Source organism: Lacerta agilis, chromosome 10 (genome assembly GCF_009819535.1).
Source record: "Lacerta agilis isolate rLacAgi1 chromosome 10, rLacAgi1.pri, whole genome shotgun sequence".
NCBI lineage: Eukaryota > Metazoa > Chordata > Lepidosauria > Squamata > Lacertidae > Lacerta > Lacerta agilis.
The window spans coordinates 20,583,006-20,601,907 of NC_046321.1; the positions used below are offsets into that span (position 1 = coordinate 20,583,006).

General features: G+C 43.7%; 1 protein-coding gene across 2 annotated transcripts in view; it reads left to right on the forward strand.

Moving 5' to 3' along the window:
- The first annotated feature begins 2,648 nt into the window (after positions 1 to 2,648).
- Positions 2,649 to 18,902, forward strand: part of BRAF (B-Raf proto-oncogene, serine/threonine kinase) — a 49,636-nt gene continuing 33,382 nt past the window's right edge. Inside the window, exons 1-3 of one of the 2 annotated variants that reach the window (XM_033163433.1) lie at positions 2,649 to 2,829; positions 11,883 to 11,984; positions 15,058 to 15,321. In XM_033163433.1, coding sequence (XP_033019324.1) covers positions 2,686 to 2,829; positions 11,883 to 11,984; positions 15,058 to 15,321 — 510 coding nt within the window. In that variant the 5' untranslated portion in view covers positions 2,649 to 2,685. The remainder of the gene's footprint in view (positions 2,830 to 11,882; positions 11,985 to 15,057; positions 15,322 to 18,902) is intronic. The other variant, XM_033163434.1, reaches the window with a different exon arrangement.

Consider the following 18,902-nt stretch of genomic DNA (forward strand, 5'->3'; position numbering starts at 1 on the left):
GCAGAAAGTGTGTGTGTGTGTTTCATGGTGTATGGCACTTCTTCTTCTTTGGCGATCTCTCGTGGCCGAGTAAGATTGTCTTCCATAAACATGGTTGAACAATGAGTCCGTAAGTGACTGTGGAGGCCAATTCTGGATCCACACATCCTTCCACAGTGGGGACATTGGTTTCCGGCAAAGCGGGAGTTGATCACGGTGTGGATTTGCCAAGCGTGCCTTCCTCTTAGCATGTTTCTCCCTTGCATCCTGAGTTTGAGTGTCTTCAAAGTCCATGACACCTTTGGTAGAGGCTGTTCTCCAACTGGAGCGCTCACAGGCCAGTGTTTCCCAGTTGTCAGGGTTTATACTACATTTTTTTTAGATTTGCCTTGAGACAGTCTTTAAACCTCTTTTGTTGACCACCAGCATTACGCTTTCCATTTTTAAGTTCGGAATAGTGTAGTTTCTTTGGAAGACGATCATCAGGCATCCTCACATCATGACCAGTACACACGCAGGGCGACACTTTTCTGTTTTGCCTCAAGTGGTGGAATGGAATGAGCCGTCCCTGCTGCCTGGTATTGGCTCTGTCTTCTTCTGAACACAAGGCAATAAGGTTTCATTTTCCTGGGCATTTGGACTTTATTAATTATCGATCTTTTAGCAGATTTGAGACAGTATGCCTCTGCATGCCAGTTGCTGGGAATCTGAAGTGGGTGGAGTGCTTCCCATAGGCATCTGGTTGGCCCTATCACCCACACCATATATTTAAAGCAGCTGACCTCCCCAAAAGAATCATAGGAACTGTAGTTTGATAAGGGTACCAGGAATTGTAGCTTCTCGACACCATTATAAAACTACACTTCCCAGGATTCTTTGGGGAAAGCCATGTGCCCTAGGGCATGCATAGACATGTATAGGATAGGGATGCATGTGTTGCTTCTGGTGGTTCTGGCTGCAGTGTGTGCCCTCGGGTTGTGTGTGTGTGTGTTGCGTAGTTCTGTTGAAATGGCCATTTGTCTGGTTTAATGTATTCCACAGCCAGAGCTACTGAGCTTTGCACAGGCTTGGTGGGGACGATTTAGCACTTGTGTTTAATGTCCTAGTTTAGTCAGGTTAGATTATTCTGGGGGCTTTATTGGGGGGTGGGAGGACCACAGAGTGGTGTGTATTGCAGTTGTTTTTATAAGTCAGGTTTTGTATTTTTCCCAGATAAAACAAAATTTCTTTCACACCATTAGCCTCATCTCACTGAATTGGGGTGGGGATTGTGCGGTTCGTTTCCGGTGCCAAAATGTATTGTGCCAGGCCTGGATCCAAGTGTCCAGGTCAATCTTTGTGTTGCTAATATTCTGAAACACCACTTTGACCTCCACATACAATTACACATGTCTTTATCTCCACTTTTAATCAGGAGCTCACTTAATAAATAAATGCCCTGTTGAGCATTGGAATGATATGATGTGGAGCTATTTGATTGCTCTGTGAACATAGGCTAATCATTTTGAAGCTCTGTGCAGTCAGATGTAGATAACCATTATCATTCCTATCAGGTTTAATAAGTTTCTAGTGGGCCCCTCCCCTTTAAAAATATTTTAATTCTGACGGCTACAATCTCTTTTATTTGGAGATATTTCACATGAAGCACCCATCAAAATCAGGGATATCAGAATAGCCTATATCTGCTCAACACTCTAGATATCCCGGAGTCTTAATGCCACACTCCAAATGATTCCATCCTGAGTATTCTAAAAACTGTGTTATCTTGGCTCACAATTTGAAATCGCAACCAACTTACTCAGGAAAGCAAAATATTTAGTTTCAGATATGCATAGTTTACCGTTTTTTCATATATTTCTTACACATGCATATACTGTATGTGCACTAGAGATCTGTCTGCTAGCTTGGAAGATGTTCTGAAAAATCGGTGAATTCGATCTCTCTCACAGGTGCATTGGAGACGTTCTACACGGGGAAATAATTATGATTTCAGGGTACAACAGCAAAAAACCAGATTTGAGTATATGGTTCCCAAACCACTTATATTCTTTGGGTAGACTTTTTTGTTTATTATTATTAACAACTGATACTGATACTAATGCTAATATTTATTGAGATTAATACTATTCATATTGGGCAGCAGCATTGCAAAGCGATACTAAGTTTGCGTATAAATGTACAAATGCGTACCTGACGATAGCAAAAAAAAAAGAAAAAAAGCAAGGAAAACAAAAGAACATTTTATAATAATAATAACCACCGAGGCGGCGAGGCAGCGGGAGGTAGGTCTGAGAGGAGGCGTGGCGAAGCAGTTCCGCGCCCTCCGGGTTCCCTAGGTGACGCTCCAGGAGGAGGGGGGTGTCGCGCCGTGACGTCAGGGTATTTCCCGGTGACGTCCTCCCGAGCATGCGCAGTGGCGGCGCGGCGATTCTGGGTGACGTCACGCCCGAGGTGTGACGTACGGCCGCCGCTGGCCGCCTGGAAAACTCTCTCGGGGAATTTTGCTGCTATTGCTGCCCACCGACCCACCCACCCACCCTCTCCTTTTTCTCCCCCCTCTAGTCCCACCCCCCTTCTTTCGCTACGGGTCGCGGTTGGGGGCGGCCGGGTCGTCAGGGGCGACACGGCTCCCCCTCCCCTCCGCCCCCCTCCTTATCCTCCTCCCCCCTCCTGCCCCCCTCCCCCTCCTCAGCGCTTCGATCCAAGATGGCGGCGCTGAGCAGCAGCAGCAGCGCCGAGGGGGCCTCGCTCTTCAACGGGGACATGGAACCCGAGCCGCCAGCGCCGCCCGGGGCCTGCTACGCGGGGGGCAGCGGCAGCGCAGGGGGAGACCCCGCCATCCCGGAGGAGGTGAGGCCCGGCCGTAGGGGGAGGGGGTGGGAGGCCGGCCTGACATCCTACGGCGCCCCCTTTCCCTCCTCCCGCTTCCCTGCAGAGGGTCCGGCGAGGGGCTCCTGCTGGAGACTTAGGCCCGGCATCGGGTGGCTGGGAGACAGGTGGATCAGGGCCCCCGGGCCGCCTCTCCCCGTGCCAAGGCGACGGGGCCAAAGGGAAAAACCGTGAGGCCGGGCGGCGGGTTGAGGTTCTGGGGTGGCCAGCAAAAGCCTCCCCGGCCTCCTCCTCCTCCTCCTCTTCTGGCAGCAGGTGAAGTTTCCCCCCGTCGCGGAGGAGAACCCGGCCCCCTTCGCCTCTCCAGCTGCAGCGCCGGCGGTGAGGTTGGCAAGCCCAGGAGGGGTGGGGGGTGTTGAGGTCGACGGCGGGACCCCCAGCAGGGCGGCTCTTCCCGTCCCCCTCGGGCCCCCTTCCCTTCCCAGATTCCCTTGGCGTGCCTCTGAGGCCTTGTCTGGTCGCTCCCTCGGTTTGCACAGGGGAGGCAGTGCCTGGGATTTCTGCTTCCCTTCTTCCTCCGCTTCTTTCTCTCCCTCCTCGTCTCTGGTTCTCCCGATCTGCACGGTCGTCAACAGCAGTTGCCTGCCAAGGGTTAATGGAACTGGAGCAACACTTCGTCAGCTTTCCATCCCCCCCCCCCACCCCCCTTCTGCCCACAAGTGCAAGAGGGACTCCCTCAGGCCCCAGTTGCGTGGCCGCGGAAGGCCAAGGGAGTTAATTCTGAGAGTGCCGGGAGAAAACGGGGCACCTTTTGTTTGTTTTTATCTCGTTGTCTGTATTGGGGAGGGGGAGGGGGAATTGAGTTCCTGTGCTGCGAAAGGGCCAATTTTGTAGAGCTGAGTTATGAGGGTTGGGTTGCCACCCTTTAAGCCAAGCAGTATTAAAAGCTCCCAGCAGATTGCATCAATATTATTAAAAACAAGCACGGTCACATGTGCTCTGTGAACAGCACCTTGGCACGGATGGGGTAGGGCTGTGGGCTTTTCTAGGCTCTTGGCATTTGCATGAGGGTTTGGGGGGGAGGTAGTGGCAGTGACAGATAATTGTCAGTACTGAGACTCCAGTATAGAAAAATGCACAAATCAGTGGTGCTGCTTTAAAAAAAAACTAAAAAAAAACAACTAAGTAAGACATGGTCCATGTCTTCTATAAGTAATTACTCCTAAAATAGCTTGCAGGATTTTTTTGGGGGGGGGGAGGGATGTATTAGGAGTACACATGATTAGAAGATACATGCATACATGGCTTATTCAGTTTGCTAGGTAGTGCTTGATTTCTGCATATCTGTTTAGCGTGAATCCCACATTCAATGCTTATCGGTCACTTTTGTGTTGTGTTACAGATTGGAAGGCATTTGGGGAGGACCGGTGTAGATTCTGTGTCGCATTGTCAACTATGGTTGGCAACACATAAGGATTTAAGTTCAAGTCTGTATGTGTGATTTATCCACAGTTATTAGAGTTTCAAGCTCATGTCCTCCCAACACAACAAACAAACACCAGGCTGATGGTATGGTTCTGTAGGGCAAGATGATATATTCTTAAACTTGGCACAGTTTGTTAGGTATTGCAGCAATTTGCAGTTTTCTCTTACATACTTTATATAATTATTTGTTGTACACCTGGCATTTAGAGAAGACTTGTAGTGTTCAGTGGGCCGACCTCTGGTAAGTTGGTTTATGATTGCAGCCATAGGTGTCTCCTGTTGGCCACAATATCAGTAAATTGTAGATAGTACAGATGGGCAACACACACCATGTTTTATTCTCTTTTTCTTTCTGTAACTGCAATGAATTTCTAAGGAAGATACAAATTTCTCTTCACTGGGGCAACCCACTAGATCTGCTTGCAAATGTAGTAAACAGAGCTGATGTAGTGTAGTGACCAGAGTAAATGTAGTAAACAGAGCTGATGTAGTGTAGTGACCAAGATTGTACTCCTGCCCTTGGTAACCTGAGAGTAAGCCCCATTGAATTCAATAGGACTTACCTCTGAATATCTGTGGTTAGAATTATGCTGTAAGAGGCTGAGCTGTGAATCAGGATGACCCACTCTTTATCTCTCCTCTACCATAGGTACCTTATATCATGGCCTCCCTTCACACGCAAATCCCCAAACTGTAACATGGTAATGGTAATAGTAATACTGACCTAACTTACAACATCATGGTTGTAAGGATTCCAACAAGATTATGTATGTGAAATCCTTTAAACACTCTAAAATACTATCTAAATGCTAAGCATTACTATTAGCTTGCTAGGCTTTGGAAAGAAATCTGAAGCTTTCAAAAGGGTTGTAGCCCAGTAGTAAAGCACATGTTTTGCCTTCAAACAATCCCAGCTTCAATCGCTGGAATCTCCAGGTAGGGCAGAGAAAGACTTTTTTCTGGAACACTGATGAGCGTCTGTCATTCATTGTTAGGAGTAGTACACTACATGGACCAATAGTCTGACTTGGTATAAGGAAATGTCTTATATTGCACATGGAAAACAGATCCTCTGAAGTAAGTGCTGTAATCCATGCATTAATATGCTGTATGCGTGAATGCAAGTAAATACTTGGCCATAGCAGTTTGCATACTGATGAATAGGTGCTCTGTTGCTGTTTAAGAATTAGGGCCTTTGCATATGAATATATATGGCTAGGTCAGATCAAAGGGCCTTATAGCCCAGTGCTATTCTGTCTCTGACAATGCCCAATCGCTTGAGAATCTCTTAAACGACCTTGTTTACCAGATGTTGGAAGCAATCTGAGGTATTCTGCCTCTGAATATTATTGTTCCATTCCCCCCCCCCCCCCCATTATTGGTGATATACATTCTGGTGTAATTTCACCTGGCATCTTCCAATTTCACCTGGCATCTTCCAATTTGTCTAATCCTTTTTAAAGTTGTCTAAACTAGTTATCAATACCACATCTTGCATGAATTCTTTAATTATGTGAATTTATACTCCTCATTGACCTGATCCTGCCACTAATAATTTTTACTGGATGACTCAATTTTAGTCTTTTGAGATGATGATCATGTCTTCACACTCTTCACACTTTATAATTTCCCTTTTGTGTTTTGTCATGAGACGAGCAAGGGGAGCCACAGTGGACAAAGCACATTTTTTTGCTGAAGGGTAAACTATGAGCATGTTTGGCAGGGATGGCAACTCAGTTTCTGTTTACATTTCCCTGGCTCTGGTTCACTTCAAGATATCTCTTGATGTGTGAGGTCCTTCTATGTCACATTAGCTATAAGTAGAAACAGACAACTGAACAATAATTGCACAATTTACAAGAATACATCAGATTCAAAGAGTCATAGAATTGTAGAGTTGGAAGGGACTCCCAATGGTCATCTAGTTCAGGGGTCCCCAAACTAAGGCCCGGGGACCAGATGCGGCCCAATCGCCTTCTAAATCTGGCCCGCGGACAGTCCGGGAATCAGCGTGTTTTTACATGAGTAGAATGTGTCCTTCTATTTAACATGCATCTCTGGGTTATTTGTGAGGCCTGCATGTTTTTTTTACATGAGTAGAATGTGTGCTTTTATTTAAAATGCATCTCTGGATTATTTGTGGGGCATAGAAATACGTTCATATATTTTTTTCAAAATATAGTCCTGCCCCCCACATGGTCTGAGGGACGGTGGACCGGCCCCCTGCTGAAAAAGTTTGCTGACCCCTGATCTAGTCTGTGGTCTAAACCACTGAGCCTCTTGGGCTTGCTGATTGGAAGGTTGGCGCTTTGAATCCTCTCAGCAAGATGAACTCCTGTTGCTCTGTCCCAGCTTCTGCCAACCTAGCAGTTCAAAAGCATACCAGTGCAAGTAGATAAATAGGTACTGCTGTGGCAGGAAGGTAAATGTTCCGTTGTGCCAGAAGCGGTTTATTCATGCTGGCCACATGACCCGGAAAGCTGTCTGGAGAAATGCTAGCTTCCTTAGCCTGAAGTGAGATGAGCTCTGCACTCCATAGTCGCCTTTGACTGCAGCACTTAAACGTCCAGGGGTCCTTTACTTTTTTTAAAAAAAACAACCTTAGGCCAACTCGTGCAATGCAGGAATCTCAACTAAACCATCCAAGGCAGATGACCATCTAACCCAGGGGTTGGCAATGTGCAGCCCATGGGCTGGATGCAGCCCACGAAGACTGTTTTACTGGCCCACGAGCCACCCCCAAACCAAGCCGCCTGCTCAGCGAGTCCCCCGCGCGCTGTGCCAAACTAGCGCAGAGTGGTGCGGCGATTTGCTGAGTGGCGCCAGAAATGGTGTCTGTGCACGCACAGATACCAGAAATCGCGTCTGTATCTAGACGCTGAAAATCGCTTCTGCGCAGGTGCAATTTTTGGTGTCTGGGCATGCGCAGAAGCGATTTCTGGCACCGCGGACATGTGCAGACGCGATTTCCGGCATCGCACTGCACCAGTCCGGCCCATGGACGATCTCCATGGGAGTGATTCGGCCCATGGCCAGTAAACCTTGCCGACCCCTGATCTAACCTCTGCTTAAAAACAATGAAGCAAAGCTCACAACCTCTTGAGGGAGACCGCTCCACTTAGTCAGGAAGAACCTTCTGACAGTAAGCTGTTCGACAGTGGAACATACTGCCTTGGGATGTTGTGGACTCCCCTTCTTTGGAGGTTTTAATAAGATTATAAGTAAACATTAAGTAACAATAATTACTGTTGTAATCCAGGATATTATGTCAGCAAATAAATATATTTAGAAAGAAAAAGTTGGATTGATAGCAATCAATGCACCTATCTTTTGTGGCTATCTTCCTTAGTCTTGCACACTTTGCTGTTCAGCAGATCATCAGGAAAATATGCTTATTGCAGTCTAGTTGCAGTTTTGAAACTCTGAGTTAAGGATAATTAAATGGAAGTGCTGTGAATTTTCTGTCTCCTTATTTTGCCTTTCAAGAAAGTTCAGCTAAGCTTTTGTTTTGATGCTGGAGATGGATTGTTTGGATAGCGGGTAAGGATGCAGTTGTTGATTTTGATCATGCATATGATTCCAGCCGATTATGTTCTCTCTATGAAAGCTTAGGCTTATGTTATGTGTCTGGAATTTGGCGTGCTTAATCAATAGGGCGTCTTCGCTGGATAGCATGAAATGTAGTTTTAATCTGGCACTTTGGTTGTGGTCTATAAAGGTTAAAAAAAAATCTGTGACAGACTCATATGGCTAATGATCCACCAGACTGCAGACTCCAGTCACGTAATCCAACCTGTCGAGTGGTTGCCATATTCCCCTTTTTCTGTTCCCCCAAATTGTCAGCAAAGCCAGGCTTTGCTAATTAAGTCCCCTGCCCCCACTAAGCTGCTATACAGAGCTGGTAGACTTCATTCGATTTAGTGGGTTATAAATTGTGCCTGCAGCCTGGGTGTTGTGGTTACTTTTGATGCCTAAAAGAGAGTGCAACTGGAAATGGATCAATGGGTGCAAACAGGCAAGTGTTGAAGATTGATAAACTGGCCGCAAGCAACCTGAAGAATGTTTGGGCACTCCAGCAAAGTTGTAAATTGAAAATGACATAGTTTGCCAACTAAGCTTGAAAAGGTAATGTAGGATTTTTTGGAAAGAAATGCAAGGTGAATATAATCAACCTGGCTGGAGGGCTGGGAAGGTCCCTGCATATTTTCCCAATTAATTGCAGATGTTTAGTAAATAATAATAATAATAATAATAAGAAGAAGAAGAAGAAGAAGAAGAAGTACTGTTATGATGTACATGTTTATGCAGTGATAGCAGACAGGTAAAGTCTACTAGTGAAAGAGTTGGACAGTGCTTAATAAAAAAAAAGTCTCAGTTGGCAGACTCTGAACAATTCAATTTTGTTCAGGTTTAAAATCAATCTTGTCAGTTAGAAATATAACCTAGTTCACCGTAATAAAAAAATAGATGAGCTGTATCACTCACTGGCTCTGCATTCAAAAGAAAAAAAATTCCTTCTAGTAGCACCTTAGAAACCAACTAAGTTTGTTCTTGGTATGAGCTTTCGTGTGCATGCACACTTCTTCAGATACCATGTGCATGCACACGAAAGCTCATACCAAGAACAAACTTAGTTGGTCTCTAAGGTGCTACTAGAAGGATTTTTTTGTTTTGTTTTGACTACGGCAGACCAACATGGCTACCTACCTGTAACTGGCTCTGCATTTTAATACAGAAAACAGAACATATATGAATGCTAACAGTTTTGGTCGCCTTTAAATTGACCCTATTTTGGAAGGGAGGATTAGAGGTATGCAACTGGCAGTATTCACTTGTGAATCTGTTCCATGAATGGTTCCTAAGAATGGTGGCCACTGATTTTAATTGATCTCTTTAAGTGAATACTTTCTTATAATTCAACAAGAAAATGCTGTAAGCAGTGATTATGTTTTTATTGTAGATGTTTATATTGTTTTTTCTAGTTGCTGTAATTGAAATACTTGCATTCAGATTTTCTGACCCCTTTGTTTGAAGGAAGCATAGTTGGTTCACAGAAAATGATTTTTTGTAGTTGTCTGTGAAACAATTCAGGTTTGTAATAGAATTGGGACTTAATCCAGACATGACAAAAGTGTTCTAGTGCTGCAAAAGTGCTGATCCAGTGGAAAGGTTCTAGCTTATATTGAGAAGGAGTTGTGCTCACTTGAAAAATCTGGTGCTCCTGGATACCTAGGGGCATGGATGTATGCCCTGGAGTGTATGCCAACTTTGCCCCTTACCAAAAAAGGCAGCAGGCTTGTGAGATTCTCACACATTTATGTCATGTTGAGTTACTGTAACACACTCTACAAGGGACTGCTTTTGGAATGTGAAAACTTCATCTGATGCAAAATACATGAGTTTCAATGGGTCTTCTGAGTTTATACGCATAGTGATTTTCTGCATTCTGTTGTGGGGTGTGCATGTGTTGTGTCAGCACTTGCATATTCTACCCACAAAGTCGTAGAGAGCTAAGGCATGGAGTCCTGTCATGATTGCTGTGGGCAGTCCAGAAAACCCTCTTCATGCCAGGCGTAAAGAATAAGAACGTGCAGAGGCTCAGTCTTACTGGCTGTCCTCTCCCTTTGTCGATAGTGAGTTTGAGCATCTTCATCAACCATTGTAAGACCAGTTTTCTTGTTTTTGTTTTTTAGAATGAGGAGTTAAAAGACACAAGCTCTTTATATGGTACAAGTTGGATTTGCAACAAAACTTATAAACATATCATTGTCTTTTAACAGAAGTAAGGCTGTATATGTTGTGTCCTCTGCTAGTCATATCCTCCAATATCCACCTTCCCTCTCTTAGTTTTCCACTTCATTTTGCAGCTGATACTCGCCATTTCATGGCTGCTGAGCATGCTCAGATCTCATTGAGCTCTACCTCTCGGTTTTTTGTTTTTGTTTTAAGAGTTTTTCTACTTCTCCAAACCCCAGGATGCTCAGCACACCTTCCAAACCAGGATGTGCTGATGCCTTCCTCTTGTTTCTCAGTGGTCCTGCTTTGGCTCCCATTTCTCACCACCTGGTTTTAGAAACACAGGAAGTAGCTTTATTAATCAATGCTTTGTTCTATATTAGTATTGATACCTTTTCACACACTTACCTCGTTAGTAGTTGTATTTTTATGAAGCAGGAACAGGTGTTCCATCACCAAAGGTAACACTTGAGGTTAGCACCTCGCATGTAGGCCTGTAGGTGCAATCTTCTCACATGTTATAATACATAGAAGGGTGCATTTGAGACTTACTTTTCAGAAGCTTTTTATTATAAAATGGTTTAAACCTTTGATGGTGACAGATAATGAGTTGGAACTGAAAGTAACATGGAAAAGTCAGTTAAAAGCTGACCTAAGTAAACATTATAAAGTTCTTGGAGTGATAGGTAATAGTGTTAAGTTATGTGGAATTTTTATAGTGGAAAAATAAATCATATTATTTGTTAAGCCATATACGGTCAAATATCTTTATATACTCCTGTTCCACTGTTTCACATTCCATGCATCCTAAGAACGGTAACTCTTAAGGGCTGCAACTTAGGTAGGCCTGCAACTCTAACGTGTTCATGAAGATTTAAATGATCACCCACTGGTTTCATAGCATTCTTGCTTCTCCAAGTATGATTTGTGCCCATTGAGCCTTGCCTTAAAAATGGGCTCGTTCACAATGTTACATAACAGCCTTCCTTAGGTCTTGCCAACATTTCACTATGAAGTTCAACAATGAATTCACGGGGCTTGCAGTATAAATATCTACGTAGATCCTTGTAACTTGCACAGAGAAAGCAGCTTTATAGAATTGAATTCATACTGCATTATTTGTGAGAGAAGAGTACTTAGGGGTCCCCCCAATGCTCTGTCTGAAGAACCCAAGCCTTCATAATTTAGTTCTGCAGTATAAACTCAGATGTAGAATTTTGCAGTGTAATAACTCTTACATTTTGGTTACGGTTGAAGAGGGGGAAATCTTTTCAAGCAGTCATGTTGGTTCCTGGGTGACGCTGACTAGCACTGTTTTCCACAGACAGATGGCTAAGTCTGTGAGGTGATAAATGTACTGTAGCTTTTTTTTTTTTTACAGGAGGAAGTATTTAAATTCTTAGGTGTTGGCTTTTGGCTAACTGTTACTGTTTCCCTTGTGTGTCTTCTATAAATAGTTTCATGATATCTTACTGGGAATCTCTGGGATGTGTTCACAGGCTTGTGTGTTATTTTGACAGGTTTGCACATGGGCCACCTGTATCACGCATTCATTTTGTGCGCTCTGTGGTGGGTGTGCACAGACCCGCACTCCACAGCCTGTAGTTCTTTGCTGGATTCATTTCTGCGAGCCAGCGGAAGGCAGGGTTGATGATGTGAACTGAGTGTTGCATGTGTCACGTTGTACCAGTAGGGACAGGTAGACCTGCACCTTTGCCTACAGAGAGGCGTGCTAACTGTATCAAAGGTGAACTGACCTTCAATATTTCTCTGAGGTGTATCAACTATGGGCTTAAAACTTTCCACCGTGCTTGGTCAGGCTTTTTTTGAAACATATGCCTGTTTATTTTTAGGTGTGGAATATAAAACAAATGATTAAATTAACACAAGAACACATAGAAGCCCTGCTGGACAAGTTTGGAGGAGAGCATAATCCACCTTCTATATACCTGGAGGTAAGTGCTGAGTTGCAGGTGTTCCATATCTTGGGCACTTATGAAATAATGTATCTATTGGTTAAGGGACCAGGAAATGTTTTTAGTTGTTTAAAGTATTTCTTAATGTAGTTTGCTTAACATTTACACACACACACACACACACACACACACACACACTATGATCACCTGCTCTGTGAAAAAGACACACCTTGTTATAAGAACATCTTGGGTGGTGGGATTTAAATCCATTGTCACACAGTCTGCCTTGTAGCTGAAGAGCACCGTTGTACAGGTACTGCCTGCTTAAAAGGACTTTGCCTAGCTCTGTAAAGGAGAGGTCATGCTTAACAAATCTGATTATCTCCTTTAAGCAAGTGACAATGAAAGCTGACAAGGGTGAAGTAGTACACATAATCTATTTAAACATTCAAAAGGCTATTCTATATTATGTCTCAGAAGTGGACAACTCTGCAGCACTTTCTGGATGGTTGTGTACGTTAGGATTGATAACATAATCACAAATAGTGTTTGATTTTCTTCAGTCTTTAAAGAAAGAAAAAACTCCAGTGGGAACATGTTTCCAGCAAAGAAGAAATGGAATATCACACACACACACACACACACACAGAGAGAGAGAGAGAGAGAGAGAGAGAGAGAGAGAGTCTGTCCACTAAATCAATGCCTCAAAGGACTAGAAATGTGCCGCATGTTCCATCCTCCCCTTTCACATGAGTTTTTTTCTCTCTTCTGCATGTCCTCTTTAGCATCAGCCATAGTTTGTTCAGACCTTTTGAATCAGCAGACCATGGTTTCTGTTTCTGGTTTTGAGGACAAGTTTGTTGAGTTAAACATTCCTGCAAACTCTGGTTAGTGTTGAACAGCTTAAGGAGAGAGAAGCTGTGAGAGGGAAGCATGGCACATGTGAGTGGGTGGCATATTTATGGTCTTTCAAACAATGGCTGAGAGGAGTGTCTGACTTGAACCATTGTAATGTTTGTTTGCAAGGGGGTGTGTGGGATTGTTATTCAATGATACACTCCAATGAGATCTTTCCTGGTCTGTCACACAGGCTTCTCAAAGAGTCAAGTCTGCTCTGGGGGTTTGGCCAACCCTCTAAAGTGGACTTGGGGGGGGGGTTCTGAGTGTTACCCAAGGAAGTAGTCCCACTAGTGCAAGGAATTTTGGCTGCACAATGGAACTTCAGTTCAGCCCCGCCTCCCAATCATCTGTTCTGGGTTTTACCTGCAGCCACCCAGAGGCAGTGTGGGGCAGGGGTGTGGAGAGGAGAGGCAGGGACAGTTCCATTATGCAAGTGGAAGTTCTTGTGCTAAGAGAAGTACTTAATTGAATCCTTCCCTCTGTTTTGTGAGTGTAGGTTATTCGGCAGAACTTTGTTATATGCAGTACAACCCTATGTGTTGTCCTGTCTGCACAAGCAATACTCAAAAACATATCTTTTCTTTCCACCTATTAGAAAACTAGAAATAATCCTTAGGTTAGCCATTTTAGGCATGCACAAGTCTTTTTTTTTTTTGCAATTACGTCTGAGATGCTGTTTTTATTTTCTCGGGTTGTCTGATGTCCTGCTTTTGTAAAAAGCAATTTCTTCTTCAACAAAATCAGAATAAGATTACAATAACTCCCTAGGCCTATCTCCCTGTATTTTGCATAAGCCACTGGGTTTGTGATAGTGGTCAACAGCCAGGAACCAGAAGATACTGCATCTAAAATTCCGAATATCCCTTTAGTGTTTCTGACAGTTTCTTCTGGTCTCTGGCCATTGATGTAACAGTCTAGGTTTAAGGCCCTTCACTCCAGAGGGATGAGCTAGAATGAGCTGTACAGACAGGCTCTGGCTGGTTGCTGGTAAACATACCAACCCATAGAAATGGCCCCTCTGATTTTAGATTTGTTGTGGAAAGTATCTTGGTCTAGAAAGTGGGTTAAAACATTGCACAAACATTTTGCACAATAAATATCAAGCCAAAAAGGAAGGAAGAACATACGGAAAAAGGGAAAGGAATATTGACAAAATGGCCATAATAGCTTGCTACTCTGCTTCTGATGTAATTGTCTTTCTTAATTACTGCATCAGTTCTGTGCTCACTTATGCATTCCTGCACGCTTGTTATTTCAGAGAAACCCGAGTGTGCATACATACTTGGGTGCAGGATAATAACATTTCCATGAAAAGAAGAATGGCGAGAGAATCCTGTATTAGAATTAAAATACCACGTTTAAAATATATGTACAGTGGTGCCCCGCTAGACGAATGCCTCGCTAGACGAAAAACTCGCTAGACGAAGGCATTCGTCTAGCGGAAGGCTGCCTCGCAAGATGAAAAATTTTCGTCTTTTTTTTTCGTTTTGCGGAGCGCAGCTGTCATTGCCGCTCCGCAAGACGAAAAACCCGCTAGACGAAAATTTTCGCAGAACGAATTATTTTCGTCTAGCGGGGCACCACTGTACAAAGTCAAATTCTGCCATAAATTTATTTGGACATAACTCTCTTTTAGATATTCATATCCCTGTCATTTCTCTCAGTCTCTAAATTTCTGAACTCTTCCCTCCACCTCCTATTAATTCCTCATTGCAAATCTCTCTCCAGCCTTGAGTTATATTATGATGCCTTGTAAGCATGTAGTTCTGCTGCAAAGAAGAAGTAGAGCTGTTTATTCATGATCTTTCATGGAATTTCCCTTGAAGGTTATCGTGACACATGTATGGACAGTGTGGGGGCAGAGGCTTAGTACTAGAACAGTTGTTGAATGAATAATATTGGTTCCACCGTTTCCTTCTTTGTTATAAACAGTGCTTTTTTCTAGAAAAATAAGTGCTGGCACTTACCATGAAGTTGTTACAGTAAGTGCCACACTTTTTAACAGCAACAAAAATGAGGTGCCGGTACTGCATACCCTTGAGCACCCCTGAAAAAAAGCACTGGTTATAAATAATCTCTGAATGTGTTCTTTGGAAGGTTGGGTTGGGTACTGTTCCAGTGATCATATTCACAATGCTTAAGAGGCTATAAATATCTCAAAAGTGTACATCCAGGTTATCACTGTTTTTAAATTAACTTTTTCCTTCTAAAGGCCTATGAAGAGTACACCAGCAAGCTAGATGCACTGCAACAGAGGGAGCAGCAGTTACTGGAATCCATGGGCAATGGAACTGATTTCTCTGTCTCCAGTTCAGCTTCAACAGATACCGTCACATCATCGTCATCTTCTAGTCTCTCTGTAGCACCTTCTTCCCTCTCAGTTTATCAGAACCCTACAGATTTGTCACGGAATAACCCTAAATCTCCACAGAAGCCTACTGTTAGAGTCTTCCTACCCAACAAACAGAGGACAGTGGTAAGCACATCTGTCAGAAATTTACTTTCTGTCCCCTTGTCAAAGGAAAGCGTGATATTGAAAACAAGGGAAAAACAAAGGTACAGTATAATCTTTATACTGGGGTAGTCAACTGCCCACTAATGCATTTTTCTTGATGGTAAAATTTCCTTACTGCCCACCAGTGCTCGATGAAAGGAGGATTCAACCTGTGCCATAGAACCCACTATCGCCCACCTAGAATCCTGAAATGCCCACTAGTGGGTGGTAGGAACCAGGTTGACAAAGCCCTGCCTTATACATTGCCACAGCATGATAACACTAAGTAGTGGAGTAAGCAAAGTGTTTTATTTGAAGGAGCCTGAACACAGATCTTGACTACAAATGCAATTAAAGAGTCGCAACACGGGATTATTTTGCTGTTGTTGTTCTTGTGAGACGCGACCTCTTTTTTGAGAGCCGGGTGGAGTGGGGTTACTTCTGTTCAGTGGTTTTTAATGCCAAGTATGTGCCACATGCTGTACAGAATGTAGAAATGACTTGGAATGTGTTCACGCTCTCCATGCGCAATGGGCTGGGAAGTTGGGCTGCAGCCATTTTGTGTGCACAGCAGTACACGATGGCACAGAAGAACCTGAAGCCATCTGCTCCTCCCTTTAGCGCATGAAGTCCCCGAGGTTCCACTTATGTGCGCCGTGCCTGCCAAGAGCAGAAATGAGGAATTGGGGGCCTTGTGGCTGAAGCTGTCATCTCCGAGTGGCAAACGAGAGGAGAATGCTGGCCCAGCAAACTCTCCCCCTCCCAGCACATGGGGCCTTTCTGCAAACAGAGCAGCTTTGCACCCAATACTTCTTCTCAAGGAGTCCAAGAAAGTCAAATGGAGAGGAACATGGAAAGCGAGTGCATAGACGGGCAGTAAGAATTGGGCACGGAAGGGCTTACCAGTGTTGGAGAATTCTTGAAGTTCGGTGGGGAGATGAGCTTTTGCATAGCGCACAGGAAATTGTTTTAGACAATAGGGTACAGTATAGTGCGAGGGAGTCGGAAGAAAGGAAAGAGGCTCCTGGACACAGGTGAACTTTAGCAGAGCAAGTAAGAAGGGTATGCATTCTACCTTGGTTGACGAATGCCTTGCGATTCGAACGTTTTGGCTCCCGAACGCCGCAAACCCAGAAGTGAATGTTCCGGTTTGCAAATGTTCTTTGGAACTCGAATGCCCGACGCAGCTTCAGCGGCTTCCAATTGGCTGCAGGAAGATCCTGAGCCTTGGTTTCCAAACGCTTTGGAAGTCGAACAGACTTCCAGAACAGATTCCGTTCGACTTCCAGGGTACCACTGTTGTAAGGTGAATTGAACAGGGTTATCCTTCTAGGGTCATGGGTGGCGGGGGAGAGTCTTGCACAAAATAAAATACTGTAGGCTAAAAAAAAAAAAAAGAGCCTAGACTTTGACACTGGACCTGCTTTTGGTACACAGAGAATGCACATTGCTAATCCATCCCCCTTTCTAGAAATTTTCTAGTGCACATTTAAGGCTTATTGTTGCCAAGGAGACCATGAAGGCTAGGAATGAGAGAAGAGTGAAGACGTGCTTCCTTTGGGGGGGCAGGCTACATAAAAGATGTGAGGTGACAGAAGCTGAAACTGTAATTACCAATGGTTCAGACAAGGAAAACAGTGGTATTTTAAGAGCGGAGACAAGACAAAAATGAAGGAGCAAAATAGAAGGGGCATGGCTGGGGGGAAAGGAAATTGAGTTTAGGGCCATTTAGAGTTTAATTTCAGTTATAGGGTAAAACTTAGTGAAGCCAAACGACTTTTAGTTCTGGTTGCTTTCAGTGAGAGATATTTAAGCATGTGCTTAACTTCTGCTCTTAGTGAAACCAGTGTTACTTAGCAATTTTAATGGTGCAATCCAATATATGTCTTCTCAAAATTAATGCTGAGTTCAGTGATAGTTACTCCCAGCTATGTGATCACAGGATTGAAACCCCATTTTGACTGGATTGACACCTATTGGTTTTAATTCTGAGTAGTTCATTCCTACATAGTAGATTTTAACAAAATATTTCTAATTTAATATTAAGTGTCTCTTCTTTTAAACAATATGCTTGGCTTTCTTTTTCCGGTTTCATTTTTTAATAGGTTATGGCAAAGGTGCTTTGTGGATTGCTTTAGTAACCTAACCTGCTTTCAAGAATATATTGCTTTTAAATAGGAGAAGTATTCTAGTAGGGAGATTAATAAAGTTGAGCAAGATTTGTTTGCAGAAGTCACTTATGCATCTAAGAAGAGCCTGTATGGCTCTTAGCTACTCATGCGGGAAATATTTTGCTGGTTGTGGGAAGCGGCAGAGTGTTATCTGGGGAATCGAAACCTTGTTTTCCAGTTACTGGGAATCTTGCTCAGATCTGTCTCGTGACTTCTGAGATTTGACTAGGCAACTATCACACACTACAGTTTCTATATACCTCCTGAACTTCTGTCTAATTGCGGACGTGCTTCAAAAGGTTCTGAGCAGCACACTGTCATAACATAAAGAGGATTTTTTTCAAAAAATTAAGGCGATGAGAAAAGTTGGTCTCCTATGTAACGTTAATTAAAACACATGTGCCCAAACAAATTAACAGCTGGTTACTCAGGGTGAGCTGAGGTTGCTCTGTAATTGCACTGTGTAATAGACCTAACACTTCAGCATAGAAAAAGCTTTGGGGAATACAGTTCATAAGGGGAAAAGCACATGCAACAACCCCTGTAGCACTGCCTCTTTAATATTGCATATATCCCTGCTCTTGCTGCTGGTCCCAAGCCAGGATTCCCAGGGGAGACCAGCTGGCCGTTGTTGTAGCAGCTGAATCATGAATTTGCAAGGGATGGGTGGTAAGAACAGAGCAAATGGAACATATCTCTGAGGGAAGTCTGTGCAGAAGAGTCCTGTTTTTCTACAGGAATCTTATTTTCTAGGACCCAGTTTTGATTTTCTAGCTTTCTAAGGTACACCTTGGGTTATAAACACTTCAGGTTACAGACTCCGCTAACCCAGAAATAGTACCTTGGGTTAAGAACTTTACCTCAGGATGAGAACAGAAATTGTGCAGTGGCAGTGGGAGGCCCCATTAGCTAAAGTGGTACCTCAGGTTAAGAACAGATTCAGGTTAAGAATGTACCTCCGGAACGAATTAAGTTTGTAACCAGAGGTACCACTGTAGTGTGCCTTTTCTGGTGCATAAGCAACCTGGTTTGGATGAATGTAAACAGAGGGTGTGGAATGTACATATTCAGGACAGTTCCGCAGAAGCTGTCTCAAGGAGCCGAAGCTTCTTTCATCCTTTGTATTTGTTAACTGTCCTGTGCAGGATGGGTGATATCTGCAGCACATGCTCCACACTTTACTTTACTTTACTTGCTTTGCCCAGTATATGTATGCAATCCTCTCCCAGAGGTAGATTTCTGAAACCCCAGCTGAGTGGAGAAATTTCTCTTACACGGGACCTGTGCACCCTAAATAAACTTCTTACAGCTAGATTCTATGCGTGTTTTACTTGGAAGAAAGTCCTACAAATTTCAGGAGCGCTTACTTCCTTGTAAATATACATAGAATTG